The 23872-nt window shown below is 39.3% G+C and overlaps 1 protein-coding gene and 1 long non-coding RNA gene across 2 annotated transcripts in view; one reads left to right on the top strand and one right to left on the bottom strand.

The window, feature by feature from the left end:
* SHISA5 (shisa family member 5) overlaps window positions 1-14425 on the top strand; it is a 29399-nt gene extending 14974 nt beyond the window's left edge. Inside the window, exons 4-6 of the mRNA XM_083351681.1 lie at window positions 9857-9972; window positions 11116-11328; window positions 12717-14425. Of these exons, the coding sequence (XP_083207807.1) occupies window positions 9857-9972; window positions 11116-11328; window positions 12717-12790 (403 nt within the window). The 3' untranslated portion in view covers window positions 12791-14425. The remainder of the gene's footprint in view (window positions 1-9856; window positions 9973-11115; window positions 11329-12716) is intronic.
* LOC310633798 lies at window positions 2897-23205 on the bottom strand. Its single transcript, XR_014491090.1, has 3 exons — window positions 23041-23205; window positions 12685-12864; window positions 2897-3936 (listed from the first exon to the last, which is right to left on the bottom strand). It is a non-coding gene; the product is annotated as an uncharacterized lncRNA (long non-coding RNA).
* Between the last annotated feature and the right edge of the window lie 667 nt (window positions 23206-23872).

Here is a 23872-nt window from a genome sequence, read left to right as displayed (position 1 = left end):
TTACACACACAGACACACACCTGCTGAAACAACCCTCCAGCTCTGTCCTCCAATCTCAATCCCTTTTAACAACTTAATTTGCAAAATTTACTGCATGCCTAGAAAAAGGGCAACGAAATATATGAATTACTTACCTTGATGAATGATTGCCAGACTGAAGAACAGAGGAAAGAAAGGAAACAAGCAAAGAAAATCTTTCTGCAGGTTGTTTTGCCTTGAAGAGTTGAAGAAAAAGTTTAACTCAAAAGAAAAAGCTACAGCACAAATGTCCATCAAATGGCCATGGCAAACGCTGGGTCCTAAAGGGAATCAGAGAGGCAGCAAAAAGCTTTCCAAAGGTTTGCAATTATGGCCATCACAGCATCCTAAAGGTATGTGATCACCATTTGGGCACTTCCCATCTGGTACACATTTATGACCATTGCACTGTCCTGCAATTACATAAGAGCTCTTCATGTGCTTTACAACCGGCTTACAACAAGCAGAATTATGGAGAAAACAGAAATAAAACTGTATGTAAAATGGAATGGAATGGAATAGAATAGAATAGAATAGAATAGAATAGAATAGAATAGAATAGAATAGAATAGAATAGAATAGAATAGAATAGAATAGAATAGAATAGAATAGAATCTGGAAGGGACCCTGGGGGTCTTCTAGTCCAGCCCTCTGCTCAAGCAAGAGAACCTACACCATCTCAGAAAGGTGATTGTCTAGTCATTTCTTAAAAACCTCCAGTAATGGAGGGCCCATGATTTCTAGGGGTAAGCTGTTCCACTGGTTGATTGTCCTCACTGTCAGGAAGTTTCTCCTTAATTCCAGGTTGCTTCTCTCCTTGATCGCTTTCCAACCATTGTTTCTCGTCCTTCCCTCTGGTGCTCTGGTGAACAACCTGACCCCTTCTGCCTTGTGGCAGCCTGTCAGATACTGGAATACTGCTATCATGTCTCCCCTATTTCTTTTTTTCTTTAGACTATCTATCCAAAGCCAAGTCCCACAGCCGTTCTTCATATGTTTTAGCCTCCAGGCCTTTGATTATCTTAGTTGCTCTTCTCTGATTTTTTTCCCAAACTCTCAACATCTTTTTTGTGATATGGTGACCAAAATTGGCTGCAGTATTCCAGGTCTTACTAGGGCTTTGTAAAGTGGTACCAGTACTTCGCGTGATCTTGATTCTGTGCTTCTGTTTATACTACCCAGGACTGTATTGGCTGTTTTGGTTGTTGCTGCACACTGCTGGCTCGGGGTCCTACAATTTCCATTTAGTGACTGCGCAGCTTAGTGAGTGAGCTCCAGGTCCCAATTGTGGTTGCTAAGCAAGGACTACTTGTATCTACTAAAATAAAAATAATTCAAGCAATAGTTCTTACGACACTTCATGAAATAGCAGTAGCATTTAGATTTATATACTGATCCACAATGCTTTACAGCTCTCTCTCTAATTTATTTATTTTATTTTATTTATTTTAATTCCATTTATATCCCGCCCTTCTCCGAAGACTCAGGGCGGCTTACAAGCTTAGCAGTGGCCCTCATTCTATGTATATGCCTGCTTGTTAGGGCTTTCACACACACCCCAAGCGGCATTATTACAAAGTCAGCTTAATTGCCCCCAACAATCTGGATCCTCATTTTAATCATTTACAATGTCAGCATATCGCCCCCAACAATGAAAATTGGACTTTGAAGAAGCAGGATAGGAAGAGTATTGATACTTTGATATTGGAGAAGACACCTGTGAATACCATCAATCAAAATCCAGAATTCGCACTCAAAGCACTGATTAGCAGAATAAATTATCATATTTCAGACACATGTAAAGTCCCAACTCTCTGGAGTAACGTATAAAGATGGGAAAGATGGAAGGAAAAAGAAGATGATGACCAGCAGCAGCAAGGAGCAAGTTAGAGATGGAAGCTCCTAGAGACGTCGCTGACACTAATGCAATGCCACAAAATCATAATCAGCAGCATGTATTATGCTAAGCACAGTGCAGACACTGAATAAAAGAGCAATTGAAATGGTAGTGTATTACAACTAATTATAGCATTGGGCTCCTTGGTGCTGTCTGAGCTTGATTTTTTTCTTGCAGACATTTCAGTACCCGTCATTATAATGTTGTAATATAAAATAAGGGACCTCTAAGCTAAAAGGATATATTACAGGATCTAGTGTGAACGGCAACCACGTAGGCAGATCTCACCATCTTATCCACCTGCAATTCTTATCTCATCTCTGCACAGTTCTCTGACGTGCTTTCTCAAGCTACTGCTGAGATGTCCTCGTCCAATCCTGTCATCTGGCTTGTTTATTTTGCAGGGACCAAAGTAAATGTACAGTGATGGGAAGTAGTCCAGCAATATATTTTAAGAACAAAATCATTCAAGAAAAGACACCCCATATGATTTTAGGATTGAAAGGGGTAGTCCTTAAGTAATCCTTTTGCTCTTGTTCAAGCTGCATCCAAGTAGTTTGTGCACAAACATGTTACTTGGAATATTTCTGGTAAAAGGGTTGGGAAGACTCTGCTAGTTCTATTGAGCAGTTTAGCTTTGCTTGAGCAATTGTTCCTGCTGTGCCTGTCGCGCTTGGGATATCTGTGGCCCAGCAGCGCTCTGTATCTTTAAGAAAACTCTGAGCGGGGAGCAGGATGTGATCAAAGAAGCCACTTTTCCTGTTGAGGAAATGTGAGATAAATCACATGTCTTCCGGTTTTATCCAGAAATGTAGCTACTGAAGTTTTATTTCTCGGTGAAAAAAGCTTAAGAGTGCTAAGGGACAGAATAGCTAAAAGAAATTTTAAAGAGGAAAATATAAAGGATTGGGGGGTTTTTTTCCTGGCAGCCAAAATGAGGTAAGCTTTGTGCATTTTGTTGGCAGGCATCTTTCTTTTCATTCATAAACCGTGAACCTTGGAGCTTTCCTGTGTAACTTTGGGATATTATTTGTTTAGAAGAAATACCTATTCCATTAATAGCAGTCATTTAATCTTTTTCACTTTGCAAAGTCCAGAAAACACAGCTACAGAACACTGAAGAAACAAAGGGGTTTTTAATGTCACATTTGCTTGCTCCAGCCAAAGAGGAAAGCCATTACTAAGTATAAAAATAATTCTTATCCTTTTAATGTGTTGGTAATTAACTACACAAACTAGAAAGAGTCAGTCATTAAGTAGCAACGTGTCATACTTGTGTTCCCAATAAAATAATTTGCTATGACAGTACTTGGCATAGACTAGCATAGAAGTAAATCATTCTTTGTCCTTGGCTATGTATCTTGTTTTCATAAGGTTAGAGAAGGAGGTCTTCTGTCTTGTAATAGATACTGTGTGGTGAATTGTATTTGAAAAAGATAAATGGATAACTGAGGTGGCACAGCTAGTCTATTTTTCCTTTCATGGTATAGGATTCTGTACAACAGAAAGTCCTGTGTCTATAGTATCCTTTTAACAGGGAATTTTGGACCCATTTCCAGAATCAAGCTAATAAAAATGATGACTTTTGTCCAGATCTAAAAATTAAAATAACTTCATGTATTCCACATTAAGAAAGCTGATATATCCTTGGTAGTATCTATAGTAGAAGAAAACAATGCCAATCAGTCCTACATAGATCTCATCACTTTTCCTTGTGACCCAATTTGATTCTCAAGTTAGATTTTAATTTAAAGAAAGTGCAAGCTTGGAAGGATTTGTTTCTCCTCTTCCTTGTTCCTTTCTCTTTACCTGGCTAGATGTTATTTGCCGGAAGGCTCTGCAACTGAGCACTTTGTGTGACATGTTCCTGCTTGTTTCAAAATGACAGCTTCTTTTCTGGGCAAACCCAGTTTTGCACAATGAAGCAGTATGCGTAGTGAGATAATCTTTAATCCTGTCCTTGTGGCTTCTTTATCTCCAGCTGTTTTTTCTGTATATAATTCTAGGCAAGCCTTAAGCACCTAGAAGAAAAACAAACAAAGTAGAAGTTATAGGAGTAGAGACTTTGAGCTGAGTGTTCCAAATTATCTCTCCTCTAGAGGTTTCACTGTGGAAAAGTAACTGACAACATTATATATAGCTGTTTAGTAAAATATAAGCTAGCTCAATGAACATTTTCAAACTATTCTTTACTAACATTGGAATGCCATTCTGGAAGAAGGAAAGAAATGCTAAGCCCAGTTATTTGAGTTATTTTTCTTCTGAATTGGTCTGGCTTAGGCGTTCTGTGTGCCTTTGGCGTCTAGTCATGCCGGCCACATGACCACGGAGACATCCTCGGACAAGCGCTGGCTCTTCGGCTTTGAAACGGAGATGAGCACCGGCCCCTAGAGTCGGAAACGACTAGCACGCATGTGCGGGGGAACCTTTACATTTACCTTTTAGGCATGATTAGCACTTGGGTAGGAGATCTTAGCCTCTTTATCCATGACTGAGTATCTATGAAATCTGCTTCTAACAAGGCATTTAACAGCAACACCAGCAGACTAGAAGGAAAATCTTAGATCTTAACAATTAATGGTAAGATTTTTTTAAGGACAGATTTCAATTGTGGTTTTTTTCCCCCATGACTTTGTCTCTGGTTCCATACTTCTTTGCGCCCAAGGAATATATAACCAAAGTTTGTAATTTTGTTAAAAAAATCAGCATTTGGGGGATATAATTTAACAATATATTAACACTTTAAACCTTTACTTTATTCCAATAATTTGGTCCACTTGAGCTTTACAGTTTAACCAAAAAGCAACTGCCAGTGAACATAAGCAGATACATACACAACAAGCGCCTTCAAGTTTTATTACATCTCCAAAATAAGGATCATAGTCAGATTTTAAAAAATCAGTTGAGTCCAATAATAGGCCATAAGAACATTCAATATTCATTAAAAGCATTGATTTGTCAATATAGCCTACTCCAGTTCTTCATTCCAAATTTATTTTTGTAAAGTTTGATAGTGTGAGATTCCTCGCTTACCCTCTTTAAAAATATATATTTAAACTAGATGGATATTTATTAGCTGCTGAAGCATCCAGATCAAACAAAAATTGTAATAATTTGTATGAATATATTTAGAATCAGTTATATAGTCATCCATCTCACAAATGTGAAGTTGAGTGACAGTTGAAACAAAAAATAGCTAAAAACAACATGATTACAAATAAAAATAAAACTTCAGGAGAAAAACCAATATCCTACATACAAAATACCCATCTCACAGCCCCCCCCCCCTGTTTATATATTTAGTATCGTATATAGCACACCATAGACCAGGTAGTACATATTTTGTTATATATATATATATCTGTTCAGCTTTTACATGTGTGTATTTCTTCAAGTTAGTTTTCATTCCTGGTGGATGCCTAGACAAGTCCATGCTGTTTTCTTGGCAAGATTTTTGGAAAATATTGGTCATACCTTTTTTCCTAGAGCTGGAAGAAAGCATCCTAGATGATTTCATGCGAAAGGCAGGACTAGAATCACAATTTCCATTTCCTGGTTTCTCCTGGTTTGTAGTCTAAAGACTTCACCATACCAAACTGGCTTTAGGTAAATCGTATTTCTTTTGGAAAATTTCAATATAATTAAGTATAACCATCCCCATTTACTCTGCATCACCACCCCAAATATTTTCCTGCCATATTAAATAGGCTTGTTCTAGATCACAATCTCACATTTAATTTCTAGCCCAATACTGTTTAAATACTGTATGTCTAATTACCTTAAAGGTTATCAGTAGCTCTAAATTCACTGTATAGTTGGAACCAAGCCTTTGCTAGGATTTCAAAAAGTGCCAGATAGTAACTTTCCAATAAAGCACAAAAGAGTAACTTTGTTTTTAATTCTAATAATGTTATTGTTAACATTATCTTGCCATTACTTGGTACTGATCTGAATAAGTATGTCATATGATGCAGATTAAAGTCTGGAAAATTGAAAGTACTGCCATCATATAAAAGCTGTAGCTTTAAAGGAGATCTCTTTGGTGTTTGCCCATTTCATATAAAACTAACCATTAATTCACCTCATTGATTTAGGTCGGTCTTAACATTTTAGTCTGATTGATCATGACAGGATGTTCTCCTTTGTCTCTGCATTGTATGGATAAAGGTATTTAGAATCACTAGTCCTGAATTTAGAATAGATTGAAAATTTAAATATTAAATTATTGGTTAACTTATGAAAACTTGGGGAGCATAGACATAAAGATCTCTCCTCATCATACAAATCATTTGGAACCAGTTTGTATTCCACATACTATATCCCAGAATCATCTAGAATTGGCAGGATAAATATTGTTCCTATGGGAGAAAAAAATATCAAACATGCCTTAGACATAGACTGAGGACCACATGCAATTATTATTTATTGTGAAATAGTCACAACTGGATTTTTTTTTAAAAAAAATTAACATTATAGTTGTATTATTTCTATTGTAGAATACAGGGAGTGCAGAATTATTAGGCAAATGAGTATTTTGACCACATCATCCTCTTTATGCATGTTGTCTTACTCCAAGCTGTATAGGCTCGAAAGCCTACTACCAATTAAGCATATTAGGTGATGTGCATCTCTGTAATGAGAAGGGGTGTGGTCTAATGACATCAACACCCTGTATCAGGTGTGCATAATTATTAGGCAACTTCCTTTCCTTTGGCAAAATGGGTCAAAAGAAGGACTTGACAGGCTCAGAAAAGTCAAAAATAGTGAGATATCTTGCAGAGGGATGCAGCACTCTTAAAATTGCAAAGCTTCTGAAGCGTGATCATCGAACAATCAAGCGTTTCATTCAAAATAGTCAACAGGGTCGCAAGAAGCATGTGGAGAAACCAAGGCGCAAAATAACTGCCCATGAACTGAGAAAAGTCAAGCGTGCAGCTGCCAAGATGCCACTTGCCACCAGTTTGGCCATATTTCAGAGCTGCAACATCACTGGAGTGCCCAAAAGCACAAGGTGTGCAATACTCAGAGACATGGCCAAGGTAAGAAAGGCTGAAAGACGACCACCACTGAACAAGACACACAAGCTGAAACGTCAAGACTGGGCCAAGAAATATCTCAAGACTGATTTTTCTAAGGTTTTATGGACTGATGAAATGAGAGTGAGTCTTGATGGGCCAGATGGATGGGCCCGTGGCTGGATTGGTAAAGGGCAGAGAGCTCCAGTCCGACTCAGACGCCAGCAAGGTGGAGGTGGAGTACTGGTTTGGGCTGGTATCATCAAAGATGAGCTTGTGGGGCCTTTTCGGGTTGAGGATGGAGTCAAGCTCAACTCCCAGTCCTACTGCCAGTTTCTGGAAGACACCTTCTTCAAGCAGTGGTACAGGAAGAAGTCTGCATCCTTCAAGAAAAACATGATTTTCATGCAGGACAATGCTCCATCACACGCGTCCAAGTACTCCACAGCGTGGCTGGCAAGAAAGGGTATAAAAGAAGGAAATCTAATGACATGGCCTCCTTGTTCACCTGATCTGAACCCCATTGAGAACCTGTGGTCCATCATCAAATGTGAGATTTACAAGGAGGGAAAACAGTACACCTCTCTGAACAGTGTCTGGGAGGCTGTGGTTGCTGCTGCACGCAATGTTGATGGTGAACAGATCAAAACACTGACAGAATCCATGGATGGCAGGCTTTTGAGTGTCCTTGCAAAGAAAGGTGGCTATATTGGTCACTGATTTGTTTTTGTTATGTTTTTGAATGTCAGAAATGTATATTTGTGAATGTTGAGATGTTATATTGGTTTCACTGGTAAAAATAAATAATTGAAATGGGTATATATTTGTTTTTTGTTAAGTTGCCTAATAATTATGCACAGTAATAGTCACCTGCACACACAGATATCCCCCTAAAATAGCTATAACTACAAACAAACTAAAAACTACTTCCAAAAATATTCAGCTTTGATATTAATGAGTTTTTTGGGTTCATTGAGAACATGGTTGTTGTTCAATAATAAAATTAATCCTCAAAAATACAACTTGCCTAATAATTCTGCACTCCCTGTATAACATGAGGAAATGAGATTTTGGAGAACCATTATCCCCAAAGAATGCTTCCTTTACTTACAAACCAATGTCATAGTCAAAAGCCATTCATATCTATATATTTATTAAATTTATATTAAAGTTATATCATTTTGGAATAAAAACCGAAGCCAAGCCTCTGACCTTATTTTTTCACCATTGGCTATCTTTTGTAAGATGTCCTTGCATACATATATATACACACATACACACACACACATATAAAAAATATCTGGTCTTGAGGAGGAGGAGGGAAAGGGACAATGGTTGTTTAGCCCTAGAAAAGTAGAAAATGTGATAGAGACTCAAGAGACAGAATAGTCCTCCCTTGACCATCTTGTCCTTAAAAAAAGGCAATGAAAGTTTTGGACAAGCTTCCCAGATTTAGTTAATATGCACTCCAACAGTGAAGCAGAATTCCTGGGATCCCTGCCTTGTCTGTTCCTTGACCTTGCTTTCCTTGAAGGACTGGCGTTTGTATAAACTCAGTTGCCAGCAAGACTATATTACCTGAGGTAACAGCATCAGAAGTTAAGAGGTCAAATGAACATGAGCCAAGACAGCGTAGGAGCAATCAGCCTGTGAAAAGGACGCACTGGGGGACAATTTGATCTGAGTGTAAAGTGCATGAAGTCTGTGCAACAACTCCCTCCCTCCAAGGAAAGAGATGAGAGCATTTCACTTACGTGCAGAAAGCAAAGACTAAAAATAAAAGCATGCAGTAGTCTAGCCAGTGTTTAAACCAGGTGACTGTGATTTTAGTTACCTGGTTTCAGGCCTTGTACTTTAAACAATAGACCAAAGTGCTGCATGCTTTTATTTGCATGCTACACAAAAGCCTGCCAGGTTACTTTGGGCTACTGACTCACCCTGGGCTCACCTCACCTCACAGGGTTGTTGTTGTGGGGAAAATAGGAGGAGGAAGGAGTATTAGGCTTAAGTTTCTTATAAAGTGATAAAGGGATAAAAAATCTAATCAATAAATAAAGTAGTAAATTAGAGACTTAGCATGAAATTATTAAAGATTTTAATTGCATGTGGAGTTTACACTTCACTGGAACACAGTTTTTCTTTTGTAAAGGGAAGTCATAAATATTGCCTTGTGAATAAGCATTTCTGAATCGTAACCTTGAATTTCTGTTAACGTTTTTTTTAGTCCATTATACATGTAAAGTCCTCGAAGTAAAATTCTTTATTTGCTTCTTTATAATTGTTTTTGGTAAAGTTAACTTCATGGACTTAAACTAAACAAGGTGTTTGTGGTCTCCTGAAAAAGATATATTGTCTAGCTTTAACAAAATTAATATGACTATGTAGATTGAAACATTTAGTAAGGCTTATTTTGGAGAAGCTCATAGCCGAGCTGGCAACCTTGTTCTGTCCAGTTGTTTAGGGCAGCATGTCCTGTAATCCCTATGCAGTGGCTGGGGATGATCAGATTTGTAGTCTGTAACATCTGGGTGTGTCAAAGTTGTTGATTGATGTAGCAGTAGACAAGTAAAAAAGTGGTGTAAAAAGAAGTCAAAATGGTGAATATGATTATGCAGATGAGCCTCACCTCTTTTCCACTTTTTAAACACGCTTGATATCTATGTGGTATACTTTTAAAAGAGATAAAACTCCTTTTGTGCCTTCAGGCCTGCCTACTTGATTTTTTTCTTCTTCTCCATGGCAGTAAGCTAACAAAACTATCTCTCTGAAAGTTGGAGATTAGCCATGCACAAATCTTGCATTTCGATCCTAATCTGACATGGTTCCCATTTTTGTTTGCCTTTAGAATAGCAAAATGCTCTTGGGGTAAATGTATTACTTTCTGAAGCCTTTAACTTGGACAACTTGCATTCTCGATGTTTTTCAGTGGGACATTTATAGCAATTGGCATTTCAATTTTCGTCGTGTTTGTAGTAGCCATCATTCTCTGCTTCACCTGCTCATGTTGCTGCCTGTATAAAGCCTGCCGAAGGAGACCGCAGCGTAAGTATTCTCCCTGGCTGAATTGTTGCTCTGTTTGAGGAAAACTATGAGTACTGTTGTTGAGCACACTGGGGGGGAAAGCAGTCACAGCAGAATGGCTCTCAGAAATGCTGCCTTTAAAATAGATGAAAAGTCATTTATTTAAAATGTAACTAGCATTAGATCAGAGGCTGAACCAGGAATGGACGCTTACCTCAATCATCATAGATGCTGTTTTCTTTGGTTCTCTGCACGTGGGACCAATTTAAGGGAATTCAGTCCTACTGTGACTTTACTTAACCTAGGACTATAATTCTCAGAAATCCCCAGGAGCTGGGAGATTCCAGTGGCCATACTTATAGGGAATTATGGGCATTGTAGTCTTGAATAAGTATGGAAAGGTTGGCTTACAGCTTCTAAGTATCTGGGCAAATCAGCAAGTGTGGGACATAAGATACCAGAAGACATCTTCTCTTGGTGCGCCTTTTCGCAGAAGTAACGTTCCTGGTGAGAGGAATGATAAGTTTCTTTTTCTACTTCTTGCCTATGGAGAAAGCTCAAAACCTAATAATAATAATAAGTTGGAAGGGGCCTTGGAGGTCATCTAGTCCAACCCACTGCTCAGGCAGGAAACCCTATACCATTTCAGACAAATGGCTGTCCAGTCTCTTCTTAAAAACTTCCAGTGCTGGAGCATTCACCACTTTACCTATTTGTAAAATAGTGGCCAAGTTATAAAACCAGCACAAGAAGGGAAATACTGAGTTTCCTCTGTGCCCTGAGTCAGCCTTACCAGGTAAACCAGACAGGAAACATATAAGCTAATTCTACTTTATTGTAAAGAAACATTAACAGAATCTGCAAATCTGAAAGTACAGCTCTGCTGTCGTCTTTACAGCCTGAGAAAGTAGGGAAGGTCTCTTCTGAGCTTCTTGCTCTGCTCACTATCCAGCTGCAGACTGTGCTACCTCTTACCTGATCATTCCCTAGGCATCATCGCTTCACCCCAATCGCCTTTCCCACATACCATTACACTGTGATTGATCAATTGGTTATGTGCCATCAAGTCATATTCTACTCCTAGTAACTACATAAATGCCCTGACACCTAACGATCACATTCCTGTACTATTTCCTTCCTAAACACCATTCTTGTGTTTTACAGCTGTTGTCACCACATCCACAACTGTGGTGCAGATGCCTTACCCTCAACAGCCTGGGGTTCCAGTCGCTTATGCTGGAGGAGCATACCAAGGATACAATCCACTGCCGGTACAACCCCAGCCTGGAATGCCAGCAGCACCCTACCCAATCCAGCATCCTCCGCCCTATCCTACACAGCCTATAAGGCCACCACCATACCAGGAAACTGTGGCAGGTAAGGAAAGAAGAGGGGAGAGAGGTACTAAAACTGCTAGAAAGAAAAAGGAAACAGATGTGTGGCGCAGAATTCAGCAGACACTCTAGCCTCTCTGCCTGGAAGATCTTTGGTTTATGAGGATGGGGCTTTATGGCAGATTGCTTTGATCCATGCTGCAGGATTGGTTTGGTGCACTCCATCGTCTTTCTACAATGTTTGCTGAGACATCCCAATCTAGAAGGACTTTAACCAGGATAACTTCTCTTAGTCTTTTCCTGCAAAGTAAGCTTTGCTTCATGAAAGATCTTCAGGGAGGTACTTTGCTTGTATTGCATCAAAGCAAAGCCCCCTTCAAGGATTTGAAGAGACCCAACAATATCATTTCCTGCGCAATGTTCATCAGGAAACCAGAGAGAGACCACTTTACCTATAAATCTCCATAGGGTAATACAGATGTTGTGGAGAAGAAAGAAGCTAACAACCTAACATTTCAGATGCAAAGTTGTCTTCAACTTTTGACCACAACAGGGGCCATAATTTCCATTGCTAAGCAGGCTGTTGTTAAGTGAGTCACATCCAATTTTATGATTTTTGCCACAGTTGTTAAGTGGAACACTATAGTTGTTAAGTGAATGTTTCCCCCATTGTTGGAAACTGGCTGGGAAGGTGATCATATGACCCCAGGATGCTGCAACCCTAGTTACCAAATGTCAGAATTTTGATTGGGTGAACATGGGTATTCTGTGAGAGTCATAAATTCAAGGGTGAGTTGTAAGTCACTTTATAACTTCAAACAGTTGCTAAACAAATGGTTGTAATTTGAAGACTATCTCTATAGAAGGAGTGTTGTTGTACAGCAGGCAATTAACTCAATAGAGAAGGAGAGCTAGGGAGACATTTTGGCTCAACAAGGAAGGCTTCCGTACAGACATCTTACAGAGCGCTCCAAGCAACATGTTTGCATTGTTTTCTCTGGCGGAAGAACAAAAGTTCCCCACGGACATTAATTCACTTTAATACGCTTCATTCTGCGATATAATTTTCAGAACTTACAGATCAAGTTGCGAGACTTTCCTTGATTTCCCAAAGGTGCTTTTTTCAGGAGGCGACTGGACTTTCTTGTTTTTTCCTTGAAGATGTTTCACTTCTCATCCAAGAAGCTTCTTGGATCAGAAGCGAAACATCTTCCCAGAAAAAAAAAAACCCAGTCCAGTCGCCTCCTGAAAAAAGCACCTTTGGGACAACCATGAGCTGGATGACTGAGAATCTCCATAGACACTTTCTTGACTGCATATGGACACTAGCTCTTGTGATGAAAATCTAAAAAATATGCAGAAATAAATATAAAACGATAAACTGTGGACAGCCACTAACCTGCTGTGCTTTTCTGTTTGTTTCTTTTACAGCTGGTGCCTCAGCTCCTTCAGCTCAACCCCCTTATAATCCAGCATATATGGATCCTCCAAAGGCTTCCTACTAAATGGACTTTTGCTGTGTGTCTTCAAATTGCCTTTTTCACCAGGAGTTATTTCTGAAGATGTTATTCCGACATATCTGTTTGGAGGGGTGGGGTCACTGTTTAGACAATTTTATTTACAGTGCATTGAGACGTGCAAGAAATTCAAGCAATTAAAATATGATTTTTTTGTAAAAAAAAAAAGTAGGGGTGAATCTAAGAAAGAACTTAAAAAGTAAACATCAAGAATATAATTGGATTAAATAGGAACAATCATTTGTGGAATTATTTTGCCATTATTTCATCAAAATCAATTTAGAATGGGCTAATTTCTGCTCCAGGGAAGAGTAATATCTGCTGTGAAACAATGTTTTATGAGTAATAGGGAAATAGCTCTTTAGCAAGAAATGGGGCATGTTGTTCAATAATTCTCTTGTTTTTGTCCATTATGCAGCACTTGCACAGCCATTCAGTATCACAGTGCAAATATCTGAATTTCATTGGAATTTTGTCACTATGCCAAAAAAATCTTTTGTATTCTCTGTTGCATGGAGATTGTTGAATAGGATCATTTATCAGCTTTCTGTGTTCTGCAACAAAACATTACAGCATGTTGTGCTCTTATGAAAAAAGACCCAGACTCGGACCAAACAAAGATAAATAATGTGACCTTTTCTACTTTTATATGTAGTTCCCAGAATCCCTTGCCCTTAGCACCCAGAAGCTGCTGGGAATTTAAATCCAGCTGGAGGGATGTTAAATTACATAGCCCTGGTCTAGGCTATTTAAATGGGACATTTCATTCCTCCCCACATTAACCATTTTTCTTATCTAACTGACAATCGGTTTCCTATAGGCATATACATATAGTTTTGATTAAGGCTGTATTTGTTTTAATTAGAGTCTCACCAGCCTGAGCTTACTATTAGAAGGAGGAAATATCACAGTAATATTTCATTTTAAATGGATGTTTTGCTGCCATTTCAGAACAATCCATTTCTCAGTTGAAAGTAATTTTTCAACTACTTAAGGAGAGAGAAAGAGATGCATTTCTGTCTTGAAACAAACATTATCCCAGGTTTTATCCCAGCATGACTCAGTCTGTTTTTACTTCCACATATGGTCTCACAAAGAATACCTCTCTCTATCCCTGTGCTGTATTATGGAATCGTAGTATTATTTTGCTGAAGGCCGTTTGCCTGCTTGCCTCGAGCTGCTTCTGTTTCCTTATTTAGGCTATATATGCTGAGGTTAGTTTCTAATGATTGTAATGTGTGAAATCACAGTTAACATTGGCAGATTTCAGTAATTCGCAACTATAACATAATTTCTCAAAAGTATTTGCTTACGGTATGTAAAATTTATAATAAAAGGTGTTTCTTTAAAGGCACTTTCTACTGCTAGAAGTGGGTCCTGTTACAATTCACAGTACTTGTATGAAGGATTGTAACAAGTGGCACATGTAGTGTCTCAATTAAAATGCTGCATTTTTTGTTGAAGAAGAGATGTTAGTTTATCCTTTTTTATTGTGAACTTTTAAAGTGCCTTTTCAAATTTTTGTAACTTGCGTCACCATAGCAATTGTACAATATTAATGTGCTGTGATATTTTTGTTCCGAATCTTGATTTTGTTTTTAATAAAATTTCCCTTTACATGTTTTTGCTTCTGGTAAAGAAAATACATTCAGAAAAAAGGCGAGCGTATGTGTGGATATTTCTAATAAATCAGACCATTTAAAATACACATTGCTTTTAAATGACTTGAATTTGGCTTAGATTAAAAGTGTTTGCATCCTTGAACTAAATGTTAGTGGTCCTAACTCAAAATTGCATGGAGCTGTTTTCACATACACTTGATGTTATATTTGTTTTAATTAAACATCCCCACACATTTCAATGGGACTAAGATTTCTTTTTCCTGGTGATGGCTCTTTTTTCATGTGACCTCTAATTGTGAGCAGTCTTAGGAAGATACAACAAAGCCCAACTTCCAGCTTCTTTTGTGCCTCTAAAATAGTTTTTTTATTGAGTATTCTATTGTGTTACAGTATGTTGGAATGTGACTCAGGATAGGAGCAGATACAGATATACAGAGAGAAGGAGAGTAGTTAAACAAATGAGGGATTAATAAAGAAAAATATTTGTAGCTCAGGGTTGACATGAAGGATCCTTGGTGCTCTCTGAGCTTGCTTGTTTTCTTGCAGATGTTAGCACTAATGATGTTACCTAGTTTCGGTAATGAAACATCTGTAAGAAAACAAGCAAACTCAGAGAGCACCAATAAACCCTCAAACAAGGAGTTTTATTCTGGCACTGATTTCTGTACTAATGAAGTAGTATGAAGTTCTAATATATAGAAGTAGAGTATTGTTTCCAGAATAGGAGAGAAAATATAAGAAATTAAGCCTTAACCTACTTAAACTTCCCTCCCTCTAGTCTCTTTCCTTTACTATGGTGGCCTCTCCTGCTTCTTATCTTGGGTATTGACACTGGAATGACTTGAGTATTCTCCTGGCTGTTTACCTCCCAAAGTCATTAATTCAGAGTGTCCCACCATCCTGCATCTGAACCTCCATACCTAAAGCAGTCTATTCTCCTGGCCTTTCCTTTGGAGGGCAATAAAACATTGATTTAGTTATAGGTGAAACAGCTGTGTGAACATTCCTGTACTCCTGAGGAAGTGAGAGTTTGAGGGCTAAAGAGAAACACAATAAATTTTGAATGAGGTGGGATGAGTGTGGAAACAATGAGACAGTATTAATAAATGTGGATGGTATCAAAACATGGCCACTGAAAAAGGAGGTGGTTTGATCAAACGGGGAAAGAAGGCGGAGTGAATTGCAGAACAAATACAGAAAGAAGAAGAAATGGTTTAAGAGGGAGGGGGCAACCTGAGAAAAATCTGGATGGAGTTAATGAGAAATGAAAACAGGGATATGAAAAATTTAGGGAATAAAAATCCAGGTAAAATTAATGGATTGTGCTAATAATGTGTGCAAATATGTTCCAATCACCAAAAGAACTTGAGTTGAAAAAAATTATTAGGGAAGAAAATTTTGAGCAAGTGCTCAACATCATCTTAAACCTAAACTTCAATATTTCACTATTGTTCTTTCTACACATTATATGCCTCAACAAGAAAAGTATGTTCATTTATTACGTTATCCATTTAGTATTACAAAACATTTGTTTTCCTCACTTTCATTATGAACTTTCAATAAAGATGAAATATAGAGCTTTCAGTAGTATGCCTGTTAAAAAAAAGTCAAACTAATTAGAAAAAAAATAACTTCCTTATGATTTAGCATGTAAAACAGGTTCAAATATGGGGTCTGTTCCTGACCTTATAATGACCCTTATAGAGCTACAATTTGCATAGTCTGATCCAGTACATGAATCTTGAGTAGGATTGCATAATGTGCAGAACAATAAGCCCTTTCATATATATGGAAAAAACACAAATTAAACTTTTCTTTTTTTTAGCTGTATGGGGTGTGTCTTTATTGTTTTTCAGACCAGCCAAGCATCATTGTAACTAAATTACTGAATTACTTGCAAAAACTACCTGCTGATTGTTTGGAGATAAAATGTACTGATTCTGCAGCTACAAAGCCAGGAGCATCTGCAGAGGGCAATAAAAAGGCCAAGATGGTGGCTACCACTTTATAATCAAAGCTCTAACCCTTTCATAGGTGTTTAATTGAGGCACCAATCATGCTGTTTTTGATACCCCTAGATAGCTCTGAATTATGGTCTTTATAGCAAGAATATATTGGGGAGACAGGTGGGGTGTATGGCTAAGCATGTTTCTGTTACTATCTCCTGTTCTGCTATTGTTTTTTCCTTCTTGTATTTCACTCCTTTCCTCTTGGAGCAACTTCAAAGTGTTTTTTTTTCATTTGTCCTCCTCCTTCCCTCACTCCTCTTCCCTGCAGAACCTTTCTAATAGTCATTAACATTTCTTGTAAGACTTTAGAAAACTATGATTTTCCCTTGAAAGGTTAGATGAAAGAAAGTATGTGCAGATGAGGCACATCAGAAGAAGGGTCATATGTGGAGATAGGACCCAGGTGTGGTTGAGATGAACATGGGAGTGAGGAAGATGAAGTCTGAGAAGAAACATCTACTCTTAAACAACTTTTTCTTAAACAGCTTTTTTCCTTTCTGCTCACTGAGGGTTTTGCAGACAAGCTAGCTAACAGTTGACATATCAGGGGGCTGTGGGGGATGGGGGATGCAGGGCCAATGAAGCGAGACAGAATCACTGGTTTAACCACTTAGCCAGGATGCTGAGCTTCATTTACAAGAAATGTTAAAACCACATAGCTGGCACAGGAAATCAGAAGCTTTGCAATATTCCCGTGACCTAAGGAGGGTAAAGGTTGTCCGATACTGCTATTTTGCATAGCAAGCGAGAAAGCTTTAGAGGGCTGCAATCCAGGTAACCAATCAATATTATATGTTATGCATGCATTATTGGGGGGAGGGAAAAGGGATGTATTGGGTGGGCAGAGGGGTGTATGAAAATCACCTTTGGTTATAAAACTGCTGTAAAACTGTAAAGGACTGCCTTGGTAGCTTCCAAAGCCAAGGTGACTTTTATTCCTTCGTACCAAAATAAAAGTTTCTTTTTCCATACCTTGGGTTTGGTGTAATCAGTTGGCTTCAACACCAAGCTAAGACCCAGTTTTAGGAACACAACACACTCACATATTGGAATTGTGGTCCAGGTTGCAGAAGACTCTGCATCCAGAACTTGAGATGTACTTTTCAAAATCCTCCCTCTTTAGAATCTCCTTTCAACAGTAACCTCTGTCTTGCTTTTCAGGAGAAACAGTAGATTACAACCTATTCAGAAAGCATTGAATAGCAAAGAAGGAAGGAGCAGGTCACAAGGGTGGGTGGAAACTTTGCTGGAAATGTGCATTGTCTGACATGTGTGCAGATGGAGTTATTTTAAAGCTGAGTTGGAGATGGTAGAAGGAAGAAGAAAGGATTACTGAGCTTGTTTTGCAGTCAACTTTTGTTCCAAAGCTTTTACAATCAGAGATCTTAGAAGGTTTTTTTAATACAAAAAACATTACCACGGTTTCTGTTTTGGACTGAATTTTTTTTAACCAACACTAACTTATTTTATTTATGAAATTAAAATGGGGAAAACTGCTGTGGAAAATTAAAGAGAAGGGTCAGAACAGCATCTAGCTACTGTCTGAAGGATTCTTTATTGGGTCTGACAGCAAGAAGAATTAGAAGGGGATCCAATTACCATCCATGATTATTTATAGAGAAAATGTTAATAAATCCCTGTTTTTTCCCCACCCAATTACTTGGAACTGCTAGAGTCCAAGCCTCCATTAGCAAAAAGAAAAAAAAAATCTTTTTAACTATTCCACCATGCTGGGAAGGAGATTTAAAAGAATCTGACTTTTGATCTTTGATGCCATTAAGAAACCAATCTGCTTAACGAGAAAAGAGAAGCTGATTGATTTAAAAATGAGCCTCACTGAATTTGCTGTCTTTACTTTGATTAGCAGGATATTACCAAATGTATTTTACAAGCAAAACTATAGCCAAAATATGTTTTTCTTTATACAGCTGCATTCACACAGTATACTTAGCTGATTATCAAATTAATCCAACAGGCAGCTGGAACTCCCCTCCTGCTCTGCCCTGCCCAAGCCCAGCCCCAGAGCTGTCCCATGCATCCCACACCCCTGCACCTTGGGGCCCAGAAGCCAGCACCCCCCCCACTGCCCCACCATCTGCCTTCCCTTTTCTCACCTCGCAGCAGCGGCACCAGCAGCAGCAGCCCCGTCCAGCAGGAGCCCCGTTTCCCCTCAACACCCCCCCCCGAGCCTGGGAAGCCCAACCTGGGCAAGGAAAGTGAGCACAGCACCTCTGATGTACAACAATCTGCAGTTACTCAAATACAATCATGACACCTTCTTCTGGAACATCGTCATAACTCTCCAAATCCCAAATTCCGCCCTGAATTTCTTGCAACTCCATTTCCTGTAGAACCATTGGCCCCAATCTCTCATGTCCAGCAACAGAGCTCTCCTTAAATGAGCACTTCTTGTCCATGTAGCCAAACTCGTAGTGCACTGGCAACACAGCCGTCAGTGATTTTATCCCATGAATTCTTCACCCAAGTCAGGACCTCTGGCAGGCTAGGCTTCCAAAGTTTCCACGCTGATTTCTCTCCATTCTATTTTAAATGTAGACATTGATTTCCATGTGCAAGTGGTCCTTGTTTATTGCAATACCAAAAATCTGGAGATAGGCATTCCTGTGGGAATCATTATTTGATCTATTCTTCTCTCTGCAAGGAAGTTCTTCATGTCTTTAGTGCAGTGAGTGCTGGCTGAATCACAGACTAGCAGATCTCTTTGGCCACCTCGCAAAACAAGTGGCAGCATTAAATCGACCTACTTCCTTATAACTGCTTGTGTGCACCAGGCTTCTTCAGTTTCAAGAACATAAATGCCTGAAACACGTTCAAGCTTATCTTTCTTGCCCTTAGTGATGATTAGAGGTGGGGCTTTCTTTCCATCCAGATGAAGTGCCAAAATACTGGTAACACCTGCACTTCCGTAACCAGTGGAGGAAATGTAGATTGATGAGACACCCCTTTGATCAATTGCCATTTGAGATCCTTGGCCCATAAACACTGCAGTTTCATCCATAGCAATCGTGTTGGAGAGTTGGTATTTAGAAAAATCGGTGCCATCAACAAAGGACTTGAATGCAAGTACACATTTAATAAGTTCATTATCTTCCAGTTTGAACAGTGTTGTCAATCTTCTTAGAGACAGTTCATCTCGCTGAAGGAAGCCATCCAGCCAGTGTTGAGATGCTTTGAATTCTGGGGATGTTTCTAACTGTGGTGCCATTGCAAGGGCAAGTGCTTGCTTGAATATCAGCCCTGCGCACAACCAAAGCCTTTGCTCTTCTGTCAGCAATCCATTCACAGATGCTGTCTTCCAGTTCAGGAAATAATGGTTGCCAATCTGAGCCACACTTGCACTTCTTAGCATTTCCCTAGTCCACCTGTTGACTGAGGTTATTGTACTCTGCTCGCCATTTTGGGGCCATTCGGAGAACCAGCTGCTTCTCTTTGCAGAAAGCCATAAGATTCTTGTTCCTTTCTTGAACTCGACAGAATAGCTCTTTGTTTTTGCACTCATCTTGTCTGGGGGTCAAAATATCATTCCCATTAAATCTATCATTAAATCAGGGGTGATGGCTGCAGGGCCCTGAGGTGTGCGGGTACAGGGTGCGTGGTGGAGCCCCAGGGCTGGGCTTGGGTGGGTGGAGCAGGGAGGGGAGTCCTGGATGCTTCTTGGGGATGGGGGCTCCCTGCCCTTCACTGAGGCTGTCACGGTGGGGTGGCGGTTGGGAGGCTCATCCTGTGTGTGCAGTGGAGCTGGAGGGCAAGGGTGGATGGTGAGGATCAAGCACTCAGGGGTTGTTGAGTGGCACCACCCCTGCCCTTCCACCTCCCTCTCCTCACGGGGGGTGGCACCAGCAGCAGATGGAGGCAGAGACATGGAGGGAGGCATGAGAACCGGCCTGCCAGACATGCTGCGTGGTTGCTTATTTCATTGCGGCCGCAGGCAAGCAAAGACAGACTAATTAATATTTTATAATTTAATATGTCTGTCGTGTGTTGCAATGGATGTACTAACTAAATGAGTCCATCTGGTTGATGATCTTAACTGGGACTTATTTGGGGGGTAGGGCTTGTATTACGAGCATCCTGAAAAATCATGTATGAGTTTGTTTTCTGATTGGGTCTTATTTCGGGGAAGCACAGTATTATCTAGTAGATTCATTGAAGCTCTAGAATTTAAAATGAACTCATGCTAAATTCTTTGCTTTCTTAACATGCAGGAAACTACTTCCAACTAAAATGGCAAACAGAATAATGTAGACAATAACAGCATTTTTCACAGTAGCATTTTTCTCAACTAGATCGCTGTAGCTTAGATGCAAAGGAATTTTACAACAGGAGAAGCTTTCACTTTCCACTGATCTTTGAGAATTCTTCTAACTGTAGATTCACCAGTTCTGGCAGAAGCCAAAATACTGCTGGGAGAAATATAGTTCTCCCAACAGAGGTATTCTGTCTTCAGGTGTAGATTACAACATTATGCAGAGTGCTAATAAATTATCCTTACAACAAAAGGCATGTCAAGTCATTCTTTTTTTTTAAAAAAAACCCCTGGTTTAAGCTGTGAGTATAATAACAAGCCAAACATAGTTCAAAAAAAATCCAGGAAATTGAAACATATAATTAAATTCTCAAATTTTGTTTAACATAAGCTATGAGCCTTGGTGGAGCAGTGGGCTAATGCCTCCTTAAGTAACACCAGCTGCCTGCAATTAGTGCAGGTTCGCATCCCACCAGGCTCAAGGTTGACTCAGCCTTCCATCCTTCTGAGGTAGGTAAAATGAGGACCCAGATTGTTGGGGGCAATTAAGCTGACTTTGTAATAATGCCGCTTGGGGGTGTGTGTGAAAGCCCTAATAAGCAGGCATATACATAGAATGAAGGCTACTGCTAAGCTTGTAAGCTGCCCTGAGTCTTCGGAGAAGGGCGGGATATAAATGGAATTAAAATAAAAAATAAATAAAAATATGAAGGCTTTGTTCCCATTTTGAACTCCCTGGCGGATTTACAGCTCACTATTCTTACACCCTGCTCCTATTAATCCTTCAGGTCAATTTGGTCTGGAGGAATATCATTTCCAGAGAGAAATTCACGAGCAGCAACTACCTCAGTCAGTTGACAGAGATGCCCTGATAAAATTTTGTCTTATATGTACTTTCACCAAATTCCACCTACTGTGTAAATGAGGAGGCAGAAATCTAGCAATTTCATGATCTGTCCATAATCGCCTGATATAGATACATCTGAGGAATTTCTGACAAGTGCTTGCTGACAGAATACATATTATTCTCCAGCGCAACTTCTAACTGTTAGTGTAACTCTCAGCAAAGGAGGTTATATATGTGGCAGTAGTTTTCTTGCACAAGTGGATTAAAATATATAATGGGATGAATTAGTCTCTGAAAGTCCAAGGAAAGGGACAAAATTAACAGAAGAAATTGCAGGTTGTGCCATGTCATGTGAAGTATTACTGGGGTCCCCTATTTGTTCAGGCAGAGGGGTGTTTCCAGTTTCAACTGTATCCCCTGCTTCCTACTTTTTCACAACTCCCAAACACTGTTGCTTCAGCCCAACCAGCTGGAAAGCAATGCTGGTGGATGGAGGGGTTCTATTTGCAACAATAGTTCCAGATAGATTTGCTTTGATTAAACATTCCAGAATTGCATGGTTGGAAACTTATTTGATCTCTGTCAAGAGATAAATCTCAGAGAGGCTCCATAAATCTCTTCAGTTGCCTGCCAATATTTTACTGCAAAAAAATAAACTCCCGCAATAATTTGGAATGATGTGTTTATTCCATTAGCTAAAATGATCGGACAGGCAATTTATGTTTTCCCCAGTGTGTGGTCTATTTCCCTGTGGCACCTTGAAGTGCATTCTAAGGTAATCAAAGTTGGCTACAAATTTCCCCGTTAATGCTATTTTGAGCGTTACAAGGAGCAGCCTTCAGCACATCTTTCAAAATGGGGTAAATTTTGTTATATAATGAAAATGACTGGAGTTATGAAAGGAAAAAAGAGGAGTTGGGAGGCAGAGGCTGGCTAAAATCTTATGTGGGTGACAAAAAAAATGCTCATCCGTATTTCCTCTTAAACCAATATGGTATGAACAGTGAGAATTCCTTACGCTGTTCTAAATATAGTAGTTGTAGAATCTATGCTATAATTTAGTCATATTTGTTTAACTCTTAGCCAAACAGAGTTCACATAAACACATATTTTGAACACAGGGGCATGCAAAATAACTATTCAAAAAGAACAGCCATTACATCTGTAAACAGTTTATTTGTATCCACTGACCATGGAATGCAAATAATGGCTAGAATGGAAACAATGACTCATTAATTCACAATTTTGCTTTCCAAAGATTCCATTCAGAACTATTTTACTGAAAGTTATTTAACAGAAATCCAGAAGCTTCTAAAGCTGTAAAGAAAATCTCTGTTCTTTAGTTAAGAATTACTTAATATTTAGTTGAAATAAATCTAAATTAATATGTCCTACAATTTATCATCTGAGTTCCTGATACTTCCCTCATTTATCAGAGTGCTTTAGAATTTGTTTAAACTTGTTCCATTGCTGCAGATGATCTATTAATTCACCTTGTTATTGTATTTCCTACTATAAATCTTTCCGTCCTTCTTTTGAAGTTTCTCAGTTCTGGTATGAAAAGGCCACTTGGAAGTTTCCTCATGAGTTCTTCATTTTTCTGCATTTAATCCAAACACAGGACATCAGGGAGGGAGCAAATTACCAAAAAGTTTACACAGTCGAGGACACTCACAAGTGATTATAATATTCCTGATTGCAGTTTTCAGCTTGTTTGTTGTTACTACAATTATCTCCCTAACCTGGTCATGGTGCTGTATGTATTGCAAAATGCTGTGGGGGTGGGGGATGGGGTGGGAGGGGAAGTCACCAAGGTGTAAGCATCCTCTATTTTTTCTAAGACGTTGCCTTAAATAGTTGATCTTCCTCACTCAGACCTGTGGGATATTTAAATTCTATCTCAGTTTCCAACTGAGCTTCATCAGCTCAGCCTCATGCTCTGCCAACTATTGTTCTAGAACAGTGATGGCGAACCTTTTAGAGACCAAGTGCCCAAACTGCAACCCAAAACCCACTTATGTATCGTCGGGGGCTGGGTGGGTGTGGCCCATTGGGTGGGGGCGGCTCGTTGGGGTGGCATGGCCCTTGAGGGTCGCCTGGCTGCGGTGGTAACGGCAGATTGGGTGGGACTAAAAAGTTCAATCAATCAATTCCAATTTTGTGAGATCTTTTTTTTCCCAGTGAGAAGTTGAAATTGATTGATTCATTGAACCTTTTTTTTTTGCACATGGCGGTGGAGGCCTAAAGCGAAAATGTTTTATAAAACCCAGCTGAAGGCCTAGGACTGGGTCGATGGCACGTATGTCCACAGAGAGGGCTCTGCGT

Source organism: Vipera ursinii (assembly GCF_947247035.1).
Source record: "Vipera ursinii genome assembly, chromosome: 2".
Classification (NCBI taxonomy): Eukaryota; Metazoa; Chordata; class Lepidosauria; order Squamata; family Viperidae; genus Vipera; species Vipera ursinii.
This window is presented reverse-complemented; position numbering and strand designations above follow the sequence as displayed.